We start from the raw sequence: 19,568 nt of genomic DNA, 5'->3' as shown, positions 1-19,568 counted from the left end.
TATTGACATTGAAGGAAAATTGTGACACTACAGTACACAAAGACATTTTACACAATTGTGCGGAAACAGTTTGAAGAAGAAGTACATATGGGTGTGTTGGTCAGCTGTCCACATACCTTTCGCTGTATAGTGAAGGTAGTGGAGCCCAATTATTTGTTGGCAAATTGGCTAAAATGGAAATGGAAAACAGTCATGTTTTCAATAGATAATAGATTACTTTGAGGCACACAATAAACTGCTCAATCCAGCATCTTCTCCATGCATATTTACAGAGATATATCACCATAAGAGTTTCATATAAATTGTTATTTGCTTAAAGTGATTCTTATAAATGCATAGTGTTCTATAGTGGGCTACAGATAAAACACTGGCTACAGCAGTTAGTAAGGTGCATGTGATGCATGCTTAGAGAGTGTAGCTGCCTAAAAAACTCAAGGAGCTTCAAGTGTTTTTCTTTTCAGCTGCTGAGCAGCGGGGCTCAGGTAAGCTTCAGCCTTGCACACAGTCCAAACAGTGTGTCTTAAAATTATCATTTCTTTTCGTTTTAATTTATGCAAGTGCTAACAGAACAACATTAAGTTCCTCTATGGATCAGACTAAGTTAGTTCATCATACATGGGTTTTAGTTTACATATGTATTGTAGATCAGGACTCTAATGTAGAAATGTATTTCCTTTTCTAGTAAAGATTTGGCATGACATCATTTTATAAAACTATTTTCTTGACAATAAGAATTATGTATTTAGTTGTGTGTTTTGCCAGTGACTATATTTATGCATAAATGAATTTTAAAACCACTTTTTTTGTATCCTAGTGGCATCGCACTCCCACCACTCAGGAGACTGACGGCTTCCAGGTGAAAAGGCCAGGCGATGTCAATGTACGCTGTACTCTGCTGTTAATGCTGGATTATCAGGTGAGGCTGTGTGTTAATATTGTCTACTGTAGTATAAAGTAACTCAACTATCTTCATGGCCGTATAGAAAATTAGTCCAAGTTTATGTTTACTTATTCCAAATATGTTTGTTGGTGTGCAGCCTCCTCAGTTTAAGTTGGATCCACGGCTCGCTCGGTTGTTGGGTATCCACACTCAGACCCGCTCGTGTATCATCCAGGCCCTGTGGCAATACATCAAAACCAACAAGCTGCAGGACTCCCATGACAAAGAGTATATCAACTGTGATAAATACTTTCAGCAGGTAAAGATTGTGAACTAAAATTCACTCAGGCCTTAAGTTAGCTGAACAGATATCGGAGCCCTTTTTGTATATAAGGTCTGTGTTTTGTACAGCTTGCTTGTTACATTCCTTATCTGTCATTTAACATATTAGTTAAAATGAATAAACCACATGCACTATAAATAACAGCAAGAGAGATGCTAACACTTGGATTCATTGGTTTTAAGACGAATAATCATCTGCGTACACTAGTGTTCATAGCAGCAGCATTTATAACAGTGACTCTTAACATGTTTGTGGTTAACTGGCTAATGGAACTTTTGTTCAGAAGTTTAGATAGATTTTATAATTATTTTAGATTTATTTTTTAGTGATAAAAAAGAACTGTAACAAATGCTGCTTCCTCCATGAAACATGTGGATTAACATTTGTATTTATTTTTTTTTACTGTTTGTTGTTCAATAATGCAGTAAATCGATTTTGCTAAATAACTAGTTACATTAGTTACCAGATTGTTAATTATAAATGAATGAATTAGATGAAAATTTTATTAAGTAGATGAAGTTAAAAAGCTCATCTCTCTTGCTATTCTATTCCATTGGAATGAAATCGTGCTTTTGCAGATTTTTGACTGTCCTCGACTGAAGTTCTCCGAGATCCCTCAGCGTCTGACTAACCTGCTGCTTCCCCCTGATCCCATCGTCATAAACCATGTCATCAGGTCAGTCTGTCTGTCCATCAGTGTTTGCATATACTGTAGATGTCTGTTAACTGCGGTCAGCCTTAATGGGGCGCTTATGGTTTACAGTGTGGACCCAAACGATCAGAAAAAAACAGCCTGCTATGATATAGATGTCGAAGTGGAGGATCCACTCAAAGCCCAGATGAGCAACTTCCTGCTCTCAACAGCCAATCAGCAGGAGATTGCCTCTCTTGACAACAAAGTAATCATCACAGTCCCATATTCACATGATCAACCATATTAAATTATTGGAGGAATTCTCAAATCTGTGTACATTTCCCGTATTCATGCATATAGTCTTCACCTCTAAGGGTCTGATCTTTACCTGTTACAGATCCATGAGACTATCGAGTCCATCAACCAGCTGAAGATTCAACGAGACTTCATGCTTAGTTTCTCCCGAGATCCCAAAGGTTACATCCAGGACTGGCTGAAATCCCAGAGCAGAGATCTTAAAGTGAGTTCTTCCAACCTGTACAATATCAATCTATCATCAGACACCGAATTGTGACATATTTCATGCCCAAAGTTTGGGTTTTAGGCTGATATTTAGTACATTTCTAAATATGAGGTGGTGGTATTACTCCTGATTATTATACCACTGTGATTTATTTTTTTATTTTTTTTTATAACAGCAGCCTTGACAGTCGTTTCTACTGAAATTTTAATGAAAGGGTTATATTAATGCACTCACTGTCTTAAGTAGCAACTCATAAAACTAATAATAAGTTAATAATAAACAGATTATAAAACATGCTGTTATTTAGCAACATGTTAATGAAAAATGTCATTGTTCATATAGTGAATTTATTTAATCGTTTTTTAAACACTTAATTAATTAATAATACATCTTCACCCTTTATCGGCATTATAAGGAAAATCTAGACTGTCCAAAGTGAGCTAAATGTACTGTTTTCTTTACTTTCTTGTATACAGATTTCAACAAGATATATACATTTTATTTAGTCGTGGAGTATATATATATGTAACTGTGACTATTCTCGCTCACTTCATTCATGATGTCTGTTCCATGCTTTTATTTGACCATTTTGAAAAATACTGTCAAAATACGAGAGTAATTTTTTATATCATGCCACTAAGTTCATCCTGAACGTACAGTAGTAGTAGGTCATGGCCACTGACCCTGTGATGTAACACTGAAGACATTTCCTAACACATAAGAGGATGTTGTGAAGCTGTTCAGAAAATGTCTTGAAACGTTACACCGTTGTCGTCTACATTTAGTCCTACTGGATGTTTTGTCTGTAAACCTTCACACATCCTGTATTACATTCTGATTGGTCACAGATAATGACAGACGTCGCTGGGAATCCAGAGGAAGAGAGGCGGGCAGAGTTTTACTACCAGCCCTGGTCTCAGGAGGCAGTCAGTCGCTACTTCTACTGCAAGGTAAAATAGCTCTATTTATACAGGGCTACCCAGGCTTAGCCTACCTACATTCACCAAATGAAACCCCCTCAACTACTGGTTCCTTTCTTCTTTATGGAGTGAAGTCAAATCAACATTAGTCTCATGTTCAGCCAGTGGTTTGAGGCTGAGACTAAAGCAAAATGGCTGCACATAAGAAATAAAAAAGTGGCACTTCTTACATTTACTCGCTTGTTTGAACCCACTCATCGTGCAAACATATTTTCTTGTTAACCCTAAAGCATTGTATACAGTTAGTTTGCAAATTGAGCATCATTTCAAGAAGGCTAGAGCTTAGGAGCTTAACAGCCTGATTGTTTAATTATTTTGCTGCATGTATTTAAAAATAAAAAAAAAGATATATGTATTGTTAAAATGCCCTTGATTATTTTTCCTCTGTGTAATCAGATTCATACAACTGCCTCGCAAACAGGTCAGTTTTGGAGGCTTATTTTTGTTTCTTTATCCTCAGAGAAAGCTTAATTCTTTTTGCTTGTTTCCTTCTCACAGATTCAACAGCGAAGGCAAGAGCTGGAACAAGCCTTGGCTATGAGGAATACCTAGACCAAACCCAGACACCAGCTCTCAATCTGACAACACTTCTACAGTCTGAGCCACACGAATATCCTCATTATTGCCACATTGTTTTCTACACTCAGTGTGTGTGTTTGTACGTGTGTGTGTGTGTGAGTGGGTGTGTGTCTCCTTGTGTTTTAGTCACTGTGACCCAAGGCCCAATCACACACAGCCATTTCGAGGACTCCTCTTTCTGACTCAGCTAGTCACGGTGCTCTGCCTCCTAATATATTTTAAAATCCTAAACCCAGTTGCCATATTCTTGATCCTTAATGCTGATCTTTAAAATGTGACACAAGTGTCATGTACTTCAGAGATGAAACACCGGTCTCCCAAGTGGAAGCATGTCATGATTAGTCCAACAGAATTTTTGTTTGATACACTTTTTTCAACGATTTATCAGTATTATTGCTTTGATCGTTTTAGCTCGTATTTAGTTTGTTCCCTCTCAATGTATAAAGCTCTTCAGTAAGCTGCTGCTTAATGGAGTGTAATTCTTGGACATGTACAAATGATTTAACTACCTATATTAGAAGTGCGTACCCACCTTTAATATGAATTACAGCAAACTAAGCTGTAAGAAATTAGTATGGTGTGTGTGTAAGGTTAAGGAGCTATTATGTGGATGTGTAACTATAGGCATGCACAAAACAAGACTTAATCTAAGGCGGTATGAGCAGTTTTTGTATTAGCTAGTCTGCCAGGCAAGGAATCACTCCAGATAAGAGCTGCGACTAGGATAAGAGCTACAGAATATGGATGGATGCTACAACGTGAGGTGATGGCAAGTAGTAAAGAGTTACAGAGATTTTATTTTGCTCGGTTGCTTTTATCAGTGTTTCCAATACCTGTGTGAAAAAAAAATTGTCTGACATCCATGCACGCTAATTAGTAATTAACTACATTGTAAAACAACACTAGTTAGGATGAACTACAGCGTTATTCAGAAGCAGCATTAAAGTGTGTCTCACGGCCATGGAGTGCATTTTTGTTTCATGGAAGTCAGTCAGAACTACCGGCAGCCAAGTATGAATGAAAAATGACACGTTTGTTCATCCATGGACTGTCTTTAGCTATAGCTACTAGTTCCCTAATCCTGATTCCTGTGTTCATTCTGTATTGTCTGTAAAGCAATCGACTGGTCAATACTCACCCCGGAGGTTGGAGTTTCACACCGTATTCCACCATAGATACTCTTTATTCTAATCTCTACAAATATATAGAGCAGTTCTCAATCTGATGTAGGTAGTAAATAGGTAAAAGTTTGTACATATGTAAGAATTACTCCGTACTGAACACTAAAGACAATATAAAGCGGAGACAATGTTATTTTTTTTTTTTAGGTTTTATCAGTATTATATAATGTCATTTCATAAAGGATGAAACGACATTGTGTAAGATGTAACTTGCTCCATGATTCAGATTTTTAAAGATATTTGAAGAGTCGCAAAAGTTCAGAGAATGAATGGCTAATTTATTTTTCCATTAATTGCAACATATATTCAGACTTAAAGCAGCATAAATCCCAACCTTGTTCATTTATGTTTCTCCAAACTAAACAGAAGGAGAAAGAAGGAAAGCAATGTGTAGCCAATTAGCTTTTATGCAGCTTTTTCTCAAAAGTAGTAAATGCCTCTTTTTTTACGTTCAAGAGCTTCCCATCTATAATTGTTGTTTGACATTTACAACTGTATTGGCACAGTCTAAAAGCAGGGACTTTATTTAAATCATAACCAATAAAACCCCATGAAAGCACATGGTTTCTACACAAACAGGAAATTGCCACCTGCAACTCAAAACGATGTGGAACCTGTCACATATGATTAAGATCATGTGATCAACTTCTCCTTAACAAACCCATGCGGTTTTATTGAGTCAAGTTTCTATGAAGTATAATGACCTATGCTGCTGGCCAGCAGTCCATGTGTGAAAATCTGCTTTCTTCAGCTGAATCTTTGCATTTGAATGAAGATAATTAAACAACTCATACTTGAAGTATTGAAATTGGAAAGTATTTTAAAACATGTTGTTCTGAGAGGTCTTTAACCTACGATAAAGGGTTGTGTGAAAAAAGTAATTATTCTAATATGAAGCACAGTAAATTGTTCAAAAATTAATACCTTTGTTTAAATACTTAAAATCAACAGACCACAGGTCAGGATTGTATGAACATTGAAATCATTTAATTGATATCTTGTGATATTAATATCAGTGGGCCCAAATTCTCTGTTTACTGTACATGGAATTATTAACAGTACTGATATTGTATTCTGTCTGTCTTATGGCCTTCATGTTGGATTTCTACCAGAGGCCTCAGCAGCTTAGGTTTAAAGTATTTATTATGTAATTTCACAATGAAGGGCACTGAGTAAATGCTGTAGAAACATTAAATATCATGTTTAGTTTGTAGTTTAACAAGAAAAAAGAAAGAAATAGAAAAAACACCTCAGTCGAGTACCAATTTTTGCACTAAGTTGTTAATCACGAGTCGGTCATTAAATATTGTTCGCTTGACTCAAGGGAACAAAATGAAGGAAAAGTTGACCCGTGCTCATTTTGTTAGTCGATATGTTGTGTACTGTATCACTGGTGTAATATTGTCCTCACTCCCCAGTGGCTGTGTGTGTTGGTTTCCAGACAGTTAGAGGGTTTACAACCAGGTATAAATGGATCCAAATGCATCAAACATCATCTCGTTCACAGTTTCAATGCAGCCTCGGTCAAAAATGATCCCCGGGGTTCAGCATACACTTTCTTAAAAGCCTATGCATGCTGCATGGACAGATTTTTATACTTTCATACACTGATGTTTAACACTCTTCAGACTGACAGAGGAAGGAAGAACAACGACTCACAGAAGGTCAAAGCTATAAAAAAAAGGACAAATGATGACCCATTGTGGTCAGCTACTGTGTTTTTTTTTTTTTTTTTTTTTTTAAGTCTTCTGTATTGCTGTTGTCTTGTCTTTATAAAAGACTTAGTGATTTTAGTATGGAAAAAAGTAGCACACAACAGATTTCTACTAAGATCCAGCATCCAGGTTCTGTGTAGTTCATCAAGACAAGAGCGTCCCCTACTGAATCTTCTGAATTACAGCATCACCGTATCACAGACCATGCTACATTTCAGCTTTTTTTTTTTTTTTTTAGCTTAACCACTGTGTGGAGCCTTAATTGCCCACTATTTCTGTTCTGCTGATTTTTCATTCCTCAGCCCACTAGCCATCATCACTGACTCACCTGGTGGAGTGATGAAGCCGCTACAGTCTAAAAATCTATCACTAATGGTGTGGTGGTGGGTTTGTCATTGTTGTTTTAATCAACTGTTCTAAACAAATGTAACATATTCATCTGATACATATTTCACCACAGCGATAACACTGACATGTCGATTGGGAGTTGCACTGCTAGGTTGAAACACCACCCAAAAATATCCCCCAAATTATGCAAAAAATTACTAAAGTAACTCGTGTAATCCTTTGAGCCTAATGCACAAGTATGCTTAAGGGAAGAAGTTGTTCTTCTATATAGGCTTACTCCTGCATGCAATTCTTTACTCACGTCTGTGTTGCAAGTCAATTTCCACCAGCTCTTGATGCCAGCCGTGGCCTGTATTTTAAGTCTGATGTCAACACAGAGCAATTTGTATGCAATGGATGCACATGATGTATTAACCGAGTGGTTTTCTAGTGAATGTTAATGAACCTTCTGAACACATGCAGTAGAGTGAGTAGGGTGTTTCTGATGCTATACTAAGGTTACGTTTCTCACTCTAACTGTTCTACATTTTTTTTTGTTGTTCCACTTTCAACAGAGAGAATCACAAGTGTGGATGTAAATAAAAAAAAAAGCGCTTGCCAAAGTTTGCAAAAGAAACCAGATCCTGAAGCTGTTATTGTCTTATCTTTGAGTGTTTGTGTGAACTTTCTGAAACCAGATTCACTACTGAAATAACAAAAGCACATTGTAAAATATATCAGTTGTGCAACATTTCATGTCTTTATTAATAACACTATGTAATATTTTGTATAAGAGTAGCTTATTTTCTAATTATATGTAAAAGTATAGAATTGTATTGAATAGTATTATTCCCCTAAAACGTTTACTTTATGTCCAGAACACTGGTATTTTGAAATTCAGGAAAAAAAGGTATATTTCACAATGTGATGCCCAATATAATAAAAAAAAGCGACTAGAGCGTTTCAGTAGTTTGGAAACTTCTGGAACCTTTTCTAAATATTTTATTTTTAAAAAACATTCAAGATCTATTTTCCTGAACTTTCCATATATCTAGAACATTGTGATATAAATACAAATATATATACAGGGACATTAAGCCTACCAGATTAGCTAAAAAGAAACATTTCAGTATTTTCAATGTGGTACCAGTATAAGCAGACCAAATATCATGTGGGAGACTTGGGTGGCTCTTCAGAAAGTGCTGATGCCACCAATGAATATTAAATTTGCCTTATGAAATAATTTGTCAAAGCTTTAGATAAGGAGCCACAGACTTCCAAGTACCCTCAAGAAGTCTTTCCTAAGCCGTCTGATTCAAAAGTCAAAGCCAGGGTCTTTGTCAGGCCACGGATAAAGAAGATCCTGGAGTGTAAAGAATTCCCCAAAAAGCTCAGTAGAAAGGAGAAAGAAGCCTGGAACTGTTCTTTCACAATGTTTTGGGCTTCTTGGGTAATCGCAATGCCTAAACTGTGGAGCTTGATGAAACCGGGAAGAAGAACATCGGACTATACGCGAAGGATCAATCCATGTGCCTTCACCTTGACATACTGGGTTTTGAATTCCATTAGAAAAGGATAACAAGAGCATGAGGGGTGAATACATTTGGGGGCTGCTTAGTGAAAAAGATTTTCAAAGATTTACAATCGTTAAACTAAAAAACCTACTAATTTCTACTAACTGTTATTTTTGTATACATTTAGTTTAAATACATGTTGCACATTTTTGATTCACATCTTAAATGAACAAACTCAAATTTGTCTGTTTTCTTAGTAAAAATAGGTACATTTCAAAATATCAATGTCTCAAAGTTTGAGGGAATTAATGGTCATTTTCTATACTTCTGAATCATAAAGAATTAGAAAATAAATCTTTCAACCCACAAACACAGTGTAATATTAACGGTGTGTCTCTTCACCTTTGGATTTGGATCCATGGTGACCAGGATCACTGATATTCCTCGGGGAGGTTTAATAATATTATCAGCTGTGTAATCAGGAATGTTGGCAAAAAAAAATAATGAACTCAAAAAAGTCTCTATTCCAAACATTAGCTGTTAACATGAGGTTCATCCCCCGGTCAAATAAGGTTTCTGCTTAGATTTCTTAGACTTCTCAGACTTCTTAAAGTCAGACTGTGAAAATGTTTGTTCATTCAGTCACAAGAGCATTAGTGAGATCAGACACTAATATAGGTTGAGGAATTCTGGGGTGCAGTGAGTGTTCCAGTACATCCCAAAGGTGTTCAGTGGGTTGAGTTAGAGTTCTGTGCAGCACACTCCAGTTATTCAACATCATCCTTGACAAACCATGTCTTCCTTGAGCTTGCATTGTGTACAGGAACATTGTCATACTGGAACCTACAGTATTTGAGTCAGCTTGGTTGCAGTGAAGGGAAATTATAAATATACAGCATACAAAGACACTCCATACAATTGTGTGATTCCAACTTTGTGTGCAACGGTTTAGGGAAGAAGCACATATGGGTGTGACGGTTAGGTTTGGTATATGTGTATGTATTTTGTTGCTATCATTAAAACTCTTGCTGTCTGTTCCACTATAAGAAGTGACTTTGATTCTGAATCCTATTTGTATGTTTTTAATTTATCATGTCTGATATTTTTTATATAAAGATGTAAAAGATATAATGATTCATTTTAATATTAAATACTATTTATACACACTCAATTCATTTTATACTTGCTGGAACAGGTTTTCTCCCATAAATTGTTGAACAAATCCCTTGCACTGAACTTACTGATGAACCAAAATAGCTTCATACTGACAGAGAGGAAAGTAGACCTACAATACGTCTTTGTCTTGCCTTGGTTTGCTCAGACAGATGTGTTGTTGTGTTTCGTTGCCTCACGGCAGCAAAGAGAAACAGGTGGTCTCTTGTACAGTGACTTGACTGTGTGTTAAGAAGCTCCAGTGTCTTCGTTATAAAAAGAGCCTTTTTACTCGATTCTTCTGACCTGGCGGATTTCAGGTGGCCCTCCTCTTTATTACAGGAAATGAAAGAAGTGAGAGAGCAGAAGGCAGGCAGACATGTAGGCTGTGAGAGAGCAGTAAACATCAGGCTCTCACCTCAACCCCCACCTCTTTCAGCCGTTTCTCACTCTCCCTCTATTCCTTGAAGCATTTTGTCCCTCGTACACATGCAGTTCATGTGCTGATTTCCTGCCTCTGCTGGAGGATGGCTTGAAAGAGAAGATGGGAGTTGAGTTAATAACGCAACATAACTCATTTATCCTCCTAAGCCTCCTCCAGTACAGAGTGTTCCCTTGGGCTGCTTGCACAGCATAGTGGGTCTAAAGCCAATTCCCTTCCACAATCTGCACTTTAATGTAGGACTCTTGGTCATTTGATTTAGCCTGCCAAGACTGAAAATCTCACTGTGACTGACAAAACATAGCACACGAGTGAGAATGAGTTTTTTTTTTTTTACTCTCAGTCTGAGGCATAATGAGTCATTAACCTCCAGCTTAAATGTAAATCTAATAATATATCTAATATCTCTTCAACTAATAAAAAACATGGGATTTTTCTGGTTTGTTTTATTGTTTTAAACTTGTTTTGGCTACATGAGCATTGTGTCGGCTATCGTGTCTGAATTTCTGCACAAGGCTTCAAAGAAGGTATGTTGTTTTGTCTAAATTCTGGTACTATAACATTAAACAGAACTGTGAAAGAATAAAAGTAAAATAGGTCTGGATATGTGATCCGGATATGATGACTTAAGTGTCTGGAAGGTGCTAAATTCCTCTCGAATACTTTCGCAGGGAACACAAACAATGGATTTCACCTAAGAAGCCCTTCATAATGGAACCTGAACAGAATGGCTGAGAGAGCAAAGTGGTTTGCATTTTGACATGCAAGTCACAGAACTGGTTGTAATCGTTATGATAAAATATGCAGCAAGGCTCAACAGGCCACTACAGGCACTTTTCATGGAGCACAGTGTTCCAGTTAACATTTATAATTTAGATTAAAACGCAACGTACTTAATAACATAAGTCTTTTCGTTGTCTAACCTTAAAAATAAAAAAATTGTTTAGAGCAGTTATGTGCTTTTTGTATATATCTGTACTGTGGGTACAGTGTTGACTACATATGATAGGATTATTGCATGTAATCACTCACTCTCACTCACTCACTCATTCATTTTCTACCGCTTATCCGAACTACCTCGGGTCACAGGGAGCCTGTGCCTATCTCAGGCGTCATTGGGCATCAAGGTAGGATACACCCTGGACGGAGTGCCAACCCATCGCAGGGCACACACACACTCTCATTTACTCACGCACTCACACACTACGGACAATTTTCCAAAGATGCCAATCAACCTACCATGCATGTCCTTGGACCGGGGGAGGAAACCGGAGTACCCGGAGAAAACCCCCGAGGCCCGGGGAGAACATGCAAACTCCACACACACACAAGGCGGAGGTGGGATTCGAACCCCCAACCCTGGAGGTGTGAGGCGAACGTGCTAACCACGAAGCCACCGTGCCCCCCTGCATGTACTCAATAGTACTATAATATTCCAGTCATCATGTTATATTGTATTTACAATGTACCGCTATTAGCAGAGGTACTTGTGTTAATGATTTCTGACCTGTTGTTATGGCAAAATGAGACATAAATGTTCACCCTTTCGCTGAAAGAAAACGACATAGGATGTGCCACTAGGAAAACCAAGTGGGTCCATGGGCTCTTTGATCACTGAAAAAATTATTAATAAGAAATAGAAGAGATATTTTTAAAGACATTAAGAAAGAATTTGATGTCCAGACTTACTGAATAAGATATTTTTAATCAGTGTTGTAGTTTTAAAGTGAATTTGCTTTACTGACTGACTGACTGACTGACTGACTGAAACAGTCTCACATCTTCTTACACGTTCTTCAGTTCATCATTAAAATAAAGTTTGGTTTTCACAGTTTGCATTGGCAGAATGAGACCCCAGACACTCCCCATAGGCAGGTCTACCTCCCTTTCCAGTCATATGTACTAGGTGCTGTTTGCCTGCTCTTGTTCAAACAGAGCCATAGCTAAGTGTGATCGTGAAGCCAGCCCCTCTAAATTGCTCAGCACACAGCGATGGTAGATATCTTCACTGAAACGAGGGTTACAGGCTCGCCGTACATATTTCTGGATCAGAGCTGGCTCCACAGCGCGAAAGACATGTAAGCTTGAGTAGCGCACAAAAATTTCGTAAATGTCCATGCTCTCCAGCAGCTCGTCATTGTCCATGATGTCGTTGGCCATCTTGGTACGGGTAGCCATGTAATCTGCATTGTAAAAACAGGCCTCATCAAATGAGTGCCGGTCAAAGCGGCCATCTCTGAGCGCCTCTGAAGAAAAGGATGAAGCTGCAGAAGGTTGCTGGTCATGGTACACCAGAGCAGGGCTGTACTCTTGGAAATGAACAGGGAAGAAAACCTGCCAGTTACTAATGGCATTCATGCGGCAACGATTCAGGAAGTCACCAGTGACCTCGGTCCAGACACTGGCTAGGAAGAAAAGAGTGTCCACTGGATGCTTCTTGGAGATGATGTCCATCAGCTTGACCTGTGAGGGAACCTCTGTTTTGACACTGATCCATGGGATCTTCACGTCGCTGTAGCGCTTCTCCACCTCGCTAATCATAGATTTCACACTGGCAAATACATCTGTCTGGCTGACCCTTTGTGCATCAAAAGGGTCATACACAAAAAGGAAGGTCAGTAGAGCATTGTCCCGTGTGTCCAAAGTGTTCATCACATACGTGTCCAAAAAATTGCCCACAAAGTCCTGATCCCGTGCAGTCACTGGAAGGATGACCTGCACTCTCGTTGCTTCAGTCACATAGGGCATTGGAATAATCTCTATGGTGCTAAGAGGCCTTAGCAAGCCCACACGCTTGGCAATCACCTGACTGTGGCCTTTCTGTGTGAAGGCCTGTAAGGCCAGGTCTAGTATATATTCCATACCACGTGTGGGGTCAAAACGGCGATAGCCGTTCAACAAACGCTGCTTCCGGAAACGCAGCTGTGGTTGATAGCGCTCGTTTAAACGTTCCACAGCGGTATCCAGAATGGAGTTAACGTCTGCATGGTCTGCACCACGGAGCTCACACTTTGGTGAGCTGTCTGCGCAGGAGAAGATGTGCTCTTCTGTGAAATACTCCCAGTTGATCACTTCAAATCGTGTCTTCGGACGGAATGGCGGGTTGATCCCAATGGGCCAGGTGGCTCCCGTTTTGCCTTCTGGAGTGAGCTCGCTCAGATTGTTGATTTGAACCTGTGGCAAAGTATACAGGGTATTGATACAGATTGAATAGATACACCACAAGTGAAAATAAATAAATAAATAAATATAAAATTTAAAAAAAAAAAAAGATGGAAATGACTTCTATTCCACAGTTAATAAATTCATTTTTATAGTGGGTCTCTCTGCTGTTTACGGATATTAGAGAGAATTCCCCAATACTCAAACAACCATAGTTCATTCATTAGTCATTAAGAGACCAACAGGAAAAGAGAGAAAGATGTGATGACTTCAAAAGGACCAGTAGAAGCAAAAAACAGAAGCATGGTTTAATATGAAACTGTTTTCCAGTGTGAATTTCTTTAAAGCTAATGGATGACCTTCATTTCCAGTCTAATGGATGACCTAATACATACCACTGGGCATGCTAGGGCTGTTATATAAGCTAGCAAAGGCATGCAGAGAAAAAAAGAAAAGAAAAAAAAGGCTAAAATTGTCTGGCCAAAGGGAGAAATACCTTAATCTCACCCAAGACTTTGTAATACTTAATATACATAATATACTTATTGATGCCATTGTGATGCCAATGTGCTATAAGGCAAGTGTCACACCTGTAGCTGCTGTATTTGTGCGTAGGTCCAGTCCAGTTCAATCTGGCTGTAGCGTTTATGCAAGCGATACATGAGTGCAGGTTCTGAGACTGGGTGCACGGTGAAGGCGTTCTTGAACTGGATGCTGTCCTCACGCTCCGGGTCGGCATTTTTCTGCAGCTCAAAGTAATAGTAGGTCACCTCCTAAAGCACAAGAAATATGACAGGAGCAACGTTATTGGCTTGAGTTCAGATGTGTGATATTCTATTAACTATTAGGAGTTAAGAGCTGTTGGATTATCAGTTCTGATAATTAGAAGGGTTCGACTGATTTTCAGTAACAGAACAGCTCTCACATTATTATAAGAAAGCTTGCAATGATAGAGCAATGTGTTTTCATTTTTTTTTCACTGCTATTAATCTGAGAACATGCCACGGAGACATGCCAGACTGTCTGGAGTACAGCTGTGGGTGCTCTCCCAGCCATGTCCAATCTTATCCACAAAGGGCATTACCAAGCAGAAGCCACACCTGATTCCACCTGTTTAATCAGTTGTTCTTGGCTTTTAGTAGACTCTGGTGTGGCTTCTGCTTGGTTGGAATGAAAACCTGCACCCACACCGGCCCTTTCCGGATAAGATTGGACACCGCTGATTTAATATGTCTCATTTTTTACGGATAAATTTAACAACAAAGTATAGAATGTGCCTTCGTACTCAGGAAGTGAATAGTAAGTATGTCACATTTGTAACTACATTCAGTAAAAAAAGATACAAGATACAAGACAGGAAACAAACATTAGAACAATGTCTGCTTCTCCATCATCAGCAATCTGTGACCTGAAATTCAAGATATCATGAGGAACTTTCGTTTCACCTGGTGCTTTTCCATGCAGCTCAGTCCCAGATAGTCAATAATGCAGCGCCCGAGCCACTCGTCAGGCCTGACGCTGAGGATGTCATTGCGACAAGCGTCAAGGTGCGGCTGTAGCCGGGCCAACAGGCTCCGTGACAGCAGGTAGCCATAGCCGCCGTGGCAGTAGCGAGCTTGCTCTTCACCGCCGATAAACTCTTCTGCGCGACCCATGTAGAGATCTTGCCCTGCACTTAAATGCCCCACTAGGTTCATGATGCGCTCTGATTGTGTGTATGTGTCGTCCTGGGCCAGATAGAACCAGTCGTATTCATTGCCATGGTGCTGATGAAGGTGGCGAATGGTTTCATACATTAGCCAGACGGGCCGGTCATCTCCATGAGCAACCACGGTCATGCCATGGGGCAGCTTGGCACTGCGGAGGCCAGTGAAGAAAAAGGTGCGGTGGAAGCGATGGGCCACAGTACGGTTCACTGCAATGGCCAGTGTGTTAAGGGTGGCACGTGAGGTCAGGATGCCCACCAGGAGGCGCTCACGAATGCCAAGTTCTGTGTGGATATAACGGGTCCTGCAGCAAAGACAGAGACAAAACTGAATTGAATGTTATACTTAGAAGAATGAGATAAATATACTGTATATAGCTATCATGGAAATGCCTTGGATAATTCTGTCTCTGTAAATCACACCATGTGTGCTATATGAATCAAAGCTTTTCATTTATTTAAACATTTTCTCATCTTTCTTTCTTTTATGTATATCTCTGTTATGAAAACCATTATGCTTCCATTTTCTGTGCAAATTATTTCAGTTTTCATCTTTCTCATATAATTTCTTAGTTTCTGCAATGTTGCCAGTTCATTGCATAACCAAGTTGCAATAACAGCAGTCAGTATAATGGAAGGTGTATGGCAGACTGGTTTAGGACTGCTGGAAAGACTTCATACCAGCAAATGGAATTCACACAATGGCATGATTTTTCTACCTCCAGAGCAACCGTGCTCTACTTTTTACACCTGAATAAGATTACAAATAACCTTTCTATCTCACATCTATCTGTTATATCGGTTTTGGAAGCATGTCTAAGACAAGAGGCTGTTTTCCTCCATGCTGTACTTTTCTAGTGATGAATTTATTACTGTGCACATGAACGTATTAGTAGTCTGAAAACACAAGGTATTCTGCAATAGTTCTATGTTACATACAACTTCTAAAAATTCTGTATGTTACATACATTTCTTCTAAAAACATGGTCTGGGAAAATGTGTGCTGCAGATGTGTATTAGCAATTTGGCCTTTTTTTCAAGATTTTCCATGAACCTCAGGGCAAAAGGAAGGGGATGGGTGCCAACCTAACACAGGGCACAATCTCACACAGTCACACGCTACGGACAATTTAGAAATGCCAATTAGCCTAAAATGCATGTCTTTGGACTGGAGAGGGAACCGGATTACCTGGAAGAAAACCATGAAGCAAGTGGAGAACATGCAAATGCTACACACACAGGGCAGAGTCAGAAACACTGGAGGTTCAAATAAACATGCTAACTACTAATGCACTGTTGTTTTTTCAAATGTAAGGAAATCAAGAACAACCGGACAGGACACAGCTGAGCAGTTGCAGGTTAAGTGTCTAGTTTAAGGATCCTTGGTGGTGTAGGAATTTGAACTAACAACCTTTTTTACCAGTAGTCCAAAGCCTTTAATCACTGAAAGACCACTGTTTCACAGAATGGCCCACATAAACATCCAGTTTTAACCCATTAACAAAAGCATGTTTTACATCAGAGGCAGCACAAGATGGCACGTTCTCACAACTGCAGAAATATCATAAATCATATTTCCCGTGATCAAATTTCTCAACTTCCTCCAGGTTCTGCATTGCCTCATGCTGGATTATCCTAAAAGGTACACTGTTTGAGAAAATTTTACTATGTAATGATCATTATACAGTTCCTGTGATGTGTTGGAAACAACAAAACAGTGAAATGTCTAATAACTGCTCCTCTTAACCCCTGATGTGTAAAAGTACCTCAAGCTGGCTGGTCTCAATAACACCATAAACTTTCATTTGATGCTTGCATCCAAAATTGCTACAAGTAAAAAACAATAAAAATCAAATCATAGAGGGTTAAAGAAAGCTTCTGAAAGTCCTGGGGATTTGAACTCACAACCTTTAGGTAATAGATAGCTAAATTCCTATCCGTCGAGTATCGAAGCAAAACCAGAGAAAGACGTATCAGTAAGCTTTACTCACCTGAGCACTTTCTTATGTGGTTTGCTGGGATCCTTATGATAGGGTACAATTCGAGGCTCAAAATCCTCGTTCCTGTCACCTCCGTCTGCTCTCAAGGGTTCTCTGACTTGAGCGCCGTGGAGAAGTCCGAGACGCAGCTGATCGCTGCAGACCTCGTCCGTGTCTCCCTGTGTCCAGGACACCATCAACAGACTGAGACTACAGCCCAAAGATAAGCCCAGAATGAGCGGCAGGGCTGGCCGGAAGACAGCGAGAAAAGGGGACAGTCGCATGATTGAAAAGGAAGTTATATGATCGATGATTGTCCTCTGATGATATTCTCTGGAGGAAGTAGTTTGGATGGCAGAGACGGCTTGGGCTTTGACTCTCACAGTCCCTCAAGTCACAATACTGACAAATGCCTTGTGAATGAGGTAAATCTTGAGCTTCCTCTCAAGTGGACATCTTTTATTCTTAACTGAGGTCAATCAATGTCCAGTACAATTTGACATGCTGTGGGGGGTCAGTGTGCATTTTCTCTTGGATTGAGCTTATTAACAACTTAAATGGAGAAAAACAGATAGAATACTATTCCTAAGAGTTAAAATATCATTTAAAACATCGAATCACTTTCCTCAAAACTGTCTAAAGTCATCAGTTGCTCTGTATTTCCTAGTTTTAAACCCACCCACAAACGGAGAAGTAGCAAATACACGTCGATGAGAGAGGGAAAAAAACACCCTTAGGGTCGAGTCTCAAATACTTAATAAACTAAAATAAACACACAGTATTTACAAACACCGTTGTTTGTTTGTGTAACGTACATTTAAAAACAATATGTTCCAGGTTTCCACTCTGTTGTTGTTTTAAGACAATACCCAGTAATGTCCAACAATCTTCTTTTAACGTCCCGTAAAGAAAATAATCACTTAGGAACGTTGTTCTACAGAGCAGCAGATCTTCTTCAGGCGTTAAAATACCGAGTAATTGAGTCCTTGTGTTAAATGAGACCGAATAAAACAGTAAAAGTAGGTTGATGTAAATACTTTATAGCAGAAACCGTTACACGACTTAAACAGGAAAAAAAACACGAACACAGAACATACAGCAGACCCCCAGAAACAAGCAGCGAACTCAAAGGTTCCGCACTCAGCTTTACTACAGTGTAATGATCTGTCAGAGTTGTTATAAGTGCTGTATTTAATAGTAATGTATTAGTTATAGTTAATAACGCTGTATATAAAAAAATAACACTGTAAGAGAACCAAAATATCTTGATGTTATGCAGTGTACTGTTGAAAGGCAGGGTCTCTGGTTCCATCCGAGCTGCCAGCTTAGGGTGTCCCCTGGTCTGATTTTGTGTCCATGAGGTGTCACAAGGTCTGCTTTTGTGTCGTTAGTGTGTCCCCAGGTATGTTTTGTGTCCTTAGGGTGTCCCCTGGTCTGATTTTGTGTCCATGAGGTGTCACAAGGTCTGCTTTTGTGTCGTTAGTGTGTCCCCAGGTATGTTTTGTGTCCTTAGGGTGTCCCCTGGTCTGATTTTGTGTCCATGAGGTGTCACAAGGTCTGCTTTTGTGTCGTTAGTGTGTCCCCAGGTATGTTTTGTGTCCTTAGGGTGTCCCCTGGTCTGATTTTGTGTCCATGAGGTGTCACAAGGTCTGCATTTGTGTCGTCAGACTGTCCTCAGGTCTGTTTTACATTTATATTTACAGCATTTGGCAGAAGCCTTTACCCAGAGCGACTTACATTATCTCATTTTTATACAACTGAGCAATTGAGGTTTAAGAGCCTTGCTCAGGGGCCCAACAGTGGCAGCTTGGTGGACCTGGGATCGAACTCACAACCTTCCGATTAGTAGCCCAACACCTTAACCCACTGGTGTCCAATCTTATCCGGAAAGGGCCGGTGTGGCTTCTGCTTGGTTGGAATGAAAACGTGCACCCACACCAGCACTTTCCGGATAAGATTGGACACCGCTGCCTTACCATTAGGCTACCACATGCCTACCACATGTTTCGTACCACATGTCGTTAGTGTGTCCCCAGGTCTGAAGAGTGTGCCCAGGTATTCTTTCGTGTCCTTACGGTGTCCCCAGGTCTTTGTTGTGCCCTTAGGGTGCCCTAGTCTTCTCTTCATTAGTGTACCACTTTAAGAATTATTCATGTAGTTTATCATTTTCATTTGTCAGACCAGCAATCCTCCATGTGGCTAAACACCTGCTTTGTGTAAGCATTGCTGACTGAAAGTATAAGAAGACATAGGAGCACATCCAGTAAAATGTGAGCTTTCTGCAAATCTTTATCCAGTCACCCCTGACTAAATGGTGGCAAAACAATCTTCATTAAGGTCTCAATCTTGGTTCTACTACAAGACATTTTGGAAGCACTGCTTGAGTCATGGAAAACTGACCTTATTGGTACAGTCCATGTACACATAGCAGCAACCACAGCTACACAGATGT

At 39.5% G+C, this 19,568-nt stretch overlaps 2 protein-coding genes across 6 annotated transcripts in view; one reads left to right on the top strand and one right to left on the bottom strand.

The window, feature by feature from the left end:
- Nucleotides 1-7,801, top strand: part of smarcd3b (SWI/SNF related, matrix associated, actin dependent regulator of chromatin, subfamily d, member 3b) — a 46,341-nt gene extending 38,540 nt beyond the window's left edge. For 3 of the 5 annotated variants that reach the window (XM_060874132.1, XM_060874133.1, XM_060874130.1), the window contains 8 exons: nt 462-482; nt 815-916; nt 1,038-1,199; nt 1,802-1,899; nt 1,987-2,122; nt 2,255-2,377; nt 3,229-3,330; nt 3,859-7,801. In XM_060874132.1, coding sequence (XP_060730115.1) covers nt 462-482; nt 815-916; nt 1,038-1,199; nt 1,802-1,899; nt 1,987-2,122; nt 2,255-2,377; nt 3,229-3,330; nt 3,859-3,912 — 798 coding nt within the window. In that variant the 3' untranslated portion in view covers nt 3,913-7,801. The remainder of the gene's footprint in view (nt 1-461; nt 483-814; nt 917-1,037; nt 1,200-1,801; nt 1,900-1,986; nt 2,123-2,254; nt 2,378-3,228; nt 3,331-3,858) is intronic. The other 2 variants (XM_060874134.1, XM_060874131.1) reach the window with 1 other exon arrangement.
- A 4,158-nt stretch (nt 7,802-11,959) lies between these two features.
- Nucleotides 11,960-18,205, bottom strand: chpf2 (chondroitin polymerizing factor 2). The gene is made up of 4 exons (XM_060874105.1): nt 17,129-18,205; nt 14,878-15,442; nt 14,023-14,205; nt 11,960-13,444 (listed from the first exon to the last, which is right to left on the bottom strand). The coding sequence occupies exons 1-4, from the start codon at nt 17,398-17,400 to the stop codon at nt 12,173-12,175; spliced, it is 2,292 nt and encodes a 763-aa protein (XP_060730088.1). The 5' UTR covers nt 17,401-18,205; the 3' UTR covers nt 11,960-12,172.
- Nucleotides 18,206-19,568: the final 1,363 nt, after the last annotated feature.

Source organism: Tachysurus vachellii, chromosome 7, assembly GCF_030014155.1.
Source record: "Tachysurus vachellii isolate PV-2020 chromosome 7, HZAU_Pvac_v1, whole genome shotgun sequence".
NCBI lineage: Eukaryota > Metazoa > Chordata > Actinopteri > Siluriformes > Bagridae > Tachysurus > Tachysurus vachellii.
The sequence above is the reverse complement of the archived record's forward strand: the minus strand, read 5'-3'. Positions and strand labels throughout refer to the sequence as shown.

Excerpts from the sequence above, each read along its gene's own strand:
- chpf2 (XM_060874105.1), bottom strand. The coding sequence starts at position 17,400 with ATGCGACTGTCCCCTTTTCTCGCTGTCTTCCGGCCAGCCCTGCCGCTC. Across the intron at positions 15,443-17,128 it reads CCACATAAGAAAGTGCTCAG|GACCCGTTATATCCACACAG; the intron begins GTGAGTAAAGCT and ends TCTTTGCTGCAG. Across the intron at positions 13,445-14,022 it reads CACAAATACAGCAGCTACAG|GTTCAAATCAACAATCTGAG; the intron begins GTGTGACACTTG and ends ACTTTGCCACAG.